Source organism: Aristolochia californica, unplaced genomic scaffold, assembly GCF_029961685.1.
Source record: "Aristolochia californica isolate CCGP_79_NKW_82.1479 unplaced genomic scaffold, dmAriCali1.0.hap1 SCAF_15, whole genome shotgun sequence".
Classification (NCBI taxonomy): Eukaryota; Viridiplantae; Streptophyta; class Magnoliopsida; order Piperales; family Aristolochiaceae; genus Aristolochia; species Aristolochia californica.
The window spans coordinates 5,107,952-5,115,268 of record NW_027181826.1 but is presented as its reverse complement, the minus strand read 5'-3'; the positions used below and the strand labels follow the sequence as shown (position 1 = coordinate 5,115,268).

The 7,317-nt window shown below is 43.6% G+C and overlaps 1 protein-coding gene across 1 annotated transcript; it reads left to right on the top strand.

Annotated features, from left to right (window-relative positions):
• The first annotated feature begins 5,327 nt into the window (after window positions 1-5,327).
• Window positions 5,328-7,008, top strand: LOC137951783 (classical arabinogalactan protein 9-like). Its single transcript, XM_068798693.1, has 2 exons — window positions 5,328-6,100; window positions 6,704-7,008. The coding sequence occupies exons 1-2, from the start codon at window positions 5,405-5,407 to the stop codon at window positions 6,794-6,796; spliced, it is 789 nt and encodes a 262-aa protein (XP_068654794.1). The 5' UTR covers window positions 5,328-5,404; the 3' UTR covers window positions 6,797-7,008.
• The last annotated feature ends 309 nt before the right edge of the window (window positions 7,009-7,317 follow it).

Genomic DNA, 7,317 nt, shown 5'->3' with positions numbered 1-7,317 from the left:
CAAATGAGATTCTGTGCATTTAAGACGCGCTTCAAATCCGTTTAAAGATGAGGATCATTCGGTGGTCCGTGGAGGACGCAAGCGACAATAATTTTAAAATAAAATTATTTAATATTTTTTATTATAAAGATAAATTTAATAATTTTTTTATTATAGTGTTATTTATTTTTTATTATCTATTAGATTTAACTCAGTGGGGAGGTGGCCCACCTTCCCCATTAGCACAAAAAGTGGGGGCAAAGGAATGGTAATTGCACTTTCACCTCCTTTTTTTATATGCAACAATAGAGATTGCTTTCTATTAAATCTTCGGATTCCATTTGTTACACCTTACAGAGATTTGTGAGAAAACTATTGGCCCAAGTAGCTTCTCGAGGGACGAATTTGTCAGCGGCAGTTTTTAGGCGTACGACATAGTTTTCAACTAGGCGTATGACATAGTTTTCGCACCTTTTACCGCTTTTTACGTTTGAATCCCAGAATGCCGCTGTTAGAAGATCGATCTTTTAAGTTGTATTGGTTAAGCAATTGATATAATTAATATACAAAATAAAAATTTAAATACTCCCAATCTTGCAATCAAATTAAGTAGATAGATAAATTTAAAACATGCACATACCACAAAATAAAATAATACTTTTTTATTTTCAATATTCCCCTATTGATAATTTCCGCCCAACAACCCTTATTTGAGAAAATTCCACTAATTGTTCTAGCAGCTGCAAAATACAAAGAGATTTTAGACTTTCTTTAAGCCATGTATAATCCCAAATTACTCAAATTGATAATCTCTCCCCTAGAGATTCAATTACATAAATAAATGTAGGATCTTATGGGTATTCTCTCTCTAGATTACAAGCTCTATAATGTCAATTGTTCTAGTTTTAAGGTACTAAAGAACCTGTAACAATGAAAATATAAAGGTTATTGAAGCCCAAAACTTTCTTAAGCCATGCAGAACCCCAAATTAGATAGATAAACCTAGGAGATGATTTTAGACTTTGATCCATTGACATTTACCACAGCAATGAAATCTAGTGCAACATCCATGTGGGAGGAAGTAGCTAAAAGTGACATCGGAGTTCCGAGCTCCGGCGACAGCAACAGCGCCAAGCCCGAGCTCCTTCTTTGTTTCGCTGCGTCACTCTGGACGACGCTGGAGGTCTCTCAGTCCCAAGAGACTCTCTGCTTCTTCTCACCAGAACAGCGTCGCCCAGCAGCTCCGGCAACGGCGTCGACGGCGAGCCTCTGCGGCTCTCTCCTCTCCGACGACAACGAGCCTCTGCGGCAACGGTGAGCCTCTGAGGCTCGCCTCTCTACGGCAACGGCGTCGACGATGGCACCGACGTCGTCTGTGAGAATCCGAACCCCCCCTCTGCTCCGACAACACCGTCGAAGCTTCACGGGTCCATGCGTCATCTCTAGGCCCTCTGCCTTCCTGCGACAGCGCCAACATCCGAGCCTACACAGCTCTCTCTTCTTCGGCAATGGCGACGACTTCGCTCGAGCCTTCTCGCTGCTTCTCACCGAAGCGTCAATGGCGGACCGAAGGTTCTCCCCCGCTTCGTCTTCCTGGCGCACACACAGGCACCGATACGAAGCGGGGGAGAGAGTTCTGAGCTTCTCTTTCTTTCTCTTCCCCGGCGCCGAGCGTCCCACGGACGCTATTTTCCGCAACTCCCACTGACGCCGATACCCTGTGCGTCGGTCAGTCCCAGGGGTGCTCTGTGCGCGTCTCAGATGAGTCCCGTTATGAGATTCCAAATCTTCAACGGGAAACTCATTTTCCCTTGCGTGTAACACACACAAAACATTGACAAAAGTATCACGGGCCTACCTCTGGCGCTGGCCCCGATACTTCTTGACAGGTTATGCATCTAAATAGTCAGATCTAGATATACAGATTTGGATATTGGGATGAAGACTAATAAGCTGGCTGTCACAAACTCAATGTTGTGTAAGACAGCGCCATCTTAATCATGAAGAGCTCGGTAGGGATGAGAACAACAGACAACAACAAAAACAATCTCGGTCAAGGACTCTTAACTAACAATAGCAACTTGCAGGAGAAGGATTTAACCCGGGTATCTTTCCTGGATTTTCATGTTGTAGGCGGTGGGACTGATTCCTGGCTTGAATATTTATTTGTTGGAAAGAGTGTTTGTTGATTATGGAAAAAAATTGAATCTCGATTTCACCATAGCAGATTGTTGTCCCTTTTTGTTGTCTGCCATAAGAAGAAGATAGAGATCGATGAATACACGAACTTTGCCAAGATCTTCCGGGAGAGGACGGTTTCTTTCGGAAAGTCTTAAAGCAGTTGAACACGAGGCGTGGGAGGAAGCCGCCCCCGCCGGCGGCAAATCTACAACCGACTCTGTTTTCACTAGAAAAGGTGCTCCTTCGATGCGACCCGAGGGTGTCGTCATTGGGTTTCGGTCGAATTTCGCCGCTGCCATTGGGAGAAGCTAGAAGAAGATCTGCAACTGGCTAGCAACGAAGGATTTGCTAGAAAGAAGAAGCTTTACCGTGTTGAATCTAATCGAAGGATTCTAGTTATCAGAGAAGAGGTGGAGTGTTAGAAAAAAGCTTTCACACTATAGCGCTTTAGTTTGATTGTTGGCTTAGGGACTGGAGAAGAGATGATGAAGAAGCAACAGCGGTGAAGAACGGGAGAGGATGCTGAGGTCGGTGAAGAAGGCAAGGAAGCAGATTAAGACTGCATCATAAAAACCGTGGCAGAGTACAGAAAGGTGATGATGGGCATGGATCCTATCACCATTAATGCTTCAATATCATAGAATATATTAGGAGACTACGTCGTAGGAAATCGAAGCCATGATCCTGCTTCTGTAACATATTCTGTCGCTCTACTTCTCGTGGTTATTCAGCGACAGCACTGAATCCAATTCAGAGCCAGAACAATGATGGAAGCAAAATCAAAGTTTATAGCCTAAAAAAAAATAAAAGCAACTGAAAAATTATGAGTAATATAAACGAAGAAGGAAAATAATAAAGAAAAGTGACATGAGAGAGTTTATTGACCGAAGAATACTGAAACTTGTTTTAATATAAGGTTGAATTTATGAAAAAATAATAATTTATTAATTTTATTACAATTAAATACAATAAAACTCAATTTACAATAGTGTAAATAAATAAAATTATATTATAATTAAATTACCTTTGTCTTAGTTATATAACCAAAGTTGTGACATAATTAAACATTTGAATATAAATAGAAGAATGACATAACTAAAACACTTTTAACTAAGACTCTTCTGTAAAACTTCCTTATGTAAGATTCTTGTAAAACTTTACCATATTAATTCTAGTTTCATGAGACTTTTTGCAGTGAGAGTCATGTAAAACTATTTTACCCTTGCTTTCAAACATATTTATTATGTGTGTTTGTGTTTTTATAGTAAAAAAAGAGGAAGAAGAGAGAGAGAGAGTGAGGAGCTAGTTAAAATCTTCTCCAATCTTTCTTTTTCTTTTTTGTTCTCTCTAAATTCCTTGCTTCCTAGAGCCAAAATCTCACAACTAATAGCGGAAGTATATAGAGCAAGGAGCCCGTCAAAATTTTCTCCACTCTTTTTTATCTTTTCATTTATGTTTGAATTCTTTTCTTCTAGGAGATAATCCTATAACTAGAAGAGAAATGAATATTTTCTTTTCTCTATAAGATTATGATTTTCCAAATAACTGAAAATGCCTCTCTCCTTTTTTCTTTTATTTTCCTTCTATTTTTTACTACCATATGTAGCCTAAATCTTCATAAAACTCTACACTTTTAAGTGTCTTTCTATTTTTGGAGATATGAAAAGGGCCTTTACCCTTTTGTGTTGCTATGAAGAGCTCCACACAACAACTCCAAGGGTGGGAGCAAGATTATTCTATCCTCCATCAAGTAAGGAAAGGAAAGAGGGCTAGGCCACCTTTGCCCAAACCTTGTTAGTGCATAAGTGAGCAAGATTATTGTTAGCAACCCTCACATTAACAACTTACATGGCTAATCACTGAGGACACAATTGGTGAAGAAAAATTATTTGCCAGCTCATACATATCCGTAAATGACCTAGTGGGAAAACCTAAGCTTAAGGATTACCAAGAATGATAGGCCACAACTAATCTTCCTAGTATCCTCTCTTTTTGTTTTGTAAATTCCTTGCCATTTAAAGTTATTTGATTGCAAACCTAAGCTTGATATACAACTTCTTATGTAAATCCTATAAATGGACATTTTCCATCTTTGTTTCAAACTTATTCCTCTCTTATGACCCCATTTTGGCCTTATTAATGAATGTATCAAATACCGGTTACTTCCATGTTAGTAGAATTGACTCCATTTGTCACATTGGCTACTAATATATAATAATTAATCCAAGGATTATCGAAGATAGAAGTGGGATATACTAACACGGGGTTTTAGCGTGCCTTTTAGAAACTCGATCGCCTGATTGTTAGGTAAGTCGGACCCATCGGCATGAGCAATCGTTAATTTATTGATATTTTAAGTGGTTAGGCATTTCAAAATAGAACATAACATAAAAAGGGTGCAACCTATTTGAACAAATGCAAACTCAATCAATGCATTAGGGTAGTAAATTACCTTTAGGGTTTGTTTAACCTCAACAAGGGGTGAACCCTAAGTTGGAATCTAATAATGTGACGTAGCACCAAAGCAAATTGTCTAAAGAATGCCCACTTATTGTCTAAACTACAATGCCCCGCTTATGATTTCAAGACAGCCTAGACATAAAATAAAGTATATTTCCTTTTATGAATTCCATGATTTTAGCCCTCACCAAATCTGGGGTCCACGCTCATGTGTCACTTGGCCTTCATGGCCCCCGACCCACCTGACATATCATGCCTCTTTATTCCTCCAAGATCTCGCCGCCTGATCGCCATCCAACGACGCCAGCTTAACCCATCTCGTAACGGCCGGATGTTGGACCATAACGTCAAGCGTCGACTTTCGAATATGACCGTTAAACCGCGTTTTGTGACTTTCCTCTGTTTGGGAGGAAAAAAATACAAGAAAACCTGCTGTAACCCGGACCGGATCGGACGAGTGGGGCCCATTGATGACGGTGGGTGCAAACGAGTCCTCAGGCCACTTGAAAGTAGGTGGAGACGTGGCATCTGGTAATTGGAAGAGGTATTTTATGTACACTTGCAGAGTGGGCCCTTGCCAGTCTGTGGAGTAATAGGGTGTGAGTAGTTTACAGTGTGGTTTTGTTGCTTAGCGTAAGAACTGCGTAAGAAGCTTCCTGAAACGCTCCTCACTCTGGCTTCTATTTATTCGTCTCGGCTTCCTTCCCCCTCCGTCACTCTGCATCTGCTCTCTCTTCGATACTGACCCCACGTCGACTGAGGAACCAGAGGATCGAGGGGCACCATGGCAGTCCGGCGTCTCTTCACTGTTCTCTTCATCTGCATTGCCGTTGCCGGCGTCCGAGCCCAAGCTCCCGGGGCCGCTCCATCCACCACCCCCGTCGGGGGTTCTCCCCCGACCACAGCTGCTCCCCCGACCACCACACCGAGCACTCCCGCCCCCGTCTCCACCACCCCTCCTCCCACTGTCTCTACCCCTCCTCCCACCGTCTCTACCCCTCCTCCCACCGTCTCCACCCCTCCCCCTGCTACCGCCCCCGTGGCTTCTCCCCCCAAGCAGGCCGTATCGCCTCCCGTAGCTTCTCCCCCCAAGCAGGCCGTACCGCCTCCCGTAGCTTCTCCCCCCAAGCAGGCCGTACCGCCTCCCGTAGCCACGCCTGTGGCGTCCCCACCATTGGCCACACCACCTCCTGCACCCGTCCCCGTGAGCTCCCCGCCCTCCCCCCCACCTCCGGTGGCCTCTCCCCCTGCGCCCGTGCCCGTTAGCTCTCCTCCGCCAGCCGTTCCTCCACCGGCACCCGTCGCGGCTCCCCCTGCTCAGGTTCCCGCCCCGGCGCCCACCAAGTCAAAGAAGAAGAAAAAGAAGCACAGCGCTCCCGCGCCGGCTCCGGCTGTTTTGAGTCCACCCGCTCCCCCGACCGAGGCCCCTGGACCTTCTCTCGATGCTACTTCCCCTGGACCGGCGACGGTCTCCGACGTGGTAAGTTCACTTTCTGACAGTTGCACTTATCGAACACGATTCCTCATGTTAAAAACCGACAGACATGTCAAAATCCCACTGGCCGGGGATCGGATCTGCCTGGTGGGATCGATTCAGTAGGTGCGCCCACGGCGTATTTTAATCCACTGACATCAACAGTTGCCAGTACGGTTGCTGTCTCGTAGATCTGAATCTCGAGACAGCAACAAATGACAGTGGGGTCTGTGGCCCCGTTCCTAGTTGTAAACAATACCTACCGGAACGTTTAATTACAAGTATGCCCTCATCCGGTTTAAACTAGAGCAAATGGGAGTGGCATTTATGAAAATCATTACCAGATAGAGTGGTAGTTTTGTCCGGCGGGGTGTAACGCACTGGCTATTTTTCGCATCCCATCTGAATAAAGACCGCAGTGCGTATTAGCCGGCGATGCGGAGTGAATCTAACATAACATACGCTTTGTGCGAGGAATCAATTTTAATGTCTGGAGTCGAATCAGCGGAACCCAAACGCCGGAATTCAATATCGCAGAATAATATTTTGACGTCCGGTGCTTGTTGTGAGAATCGGATTCAATTTCTTATACGTTTTTAATTGTTGCAGAACGGAGCAGTGAAGGCAGTCTCGGCGGCGAAGATGATGGGGGCGTTGGTCTCTGGATGGATCGCAGTTTACTTGCTAGGCGTGTTTCTGTAGACGAGATCTTGCTGTGTTTTTTTTTTTCCTTCTTTCATAATAGTTTATAATTATTGCTTTTTGGTTCTTCTGGTGCTGTTAAGAACTCATTTTCTGGTCTCGACCGTCTCGGAGGAGAGAGGCTCAGCCATTCACTTTGTATTCTTTGAGGAGGTGTCATTTGTATTGAGGATTACTTGATTTTTGTGATATATCACTATTGATATTCGATAGCCTCCGTTTTTTCGCTTATTCTTCTCCTGTTCCTACTGTGTCTTTTGAATTGTTTCATTGAAATTATTTGAGGTGTTGGAAAAGAACCATTTTGTTTTTTTCAGAAAAGGATCAAGTGGAGAGCGAGAGAACGAATAATTGCAAAGATGAAGACAGTACCTGGTGTTGGTGGCCAGCCGGACGGAGATATGGTGTAAACCACTTTAGCAAATGGGAAAACACTCGAGTTCTCTTTTCTGCTTATGAAAAATACAGTAATTCATTATGAAAATAAAATATTTTACAAGAAAGATCGTACATACTTAAAT

Bases quoted from the DNA above. Each gene is read 5' to 3' on its own strand.
- LOC137951783 (XM_068798693.1), top strand. From the start codon at position 5,405: ATGGCAGTCCGGCGTCTCTTCACTGTTCTCTTCATCTGCATTGCCGTT. The intron at 6,101-6,703 runs GTAAGTTCACTT...TAATTGTTGCAG, and splicing joins CGGCGACGGTCTCCGACGTG to AACGGAGCAGTGAAGGCAGT.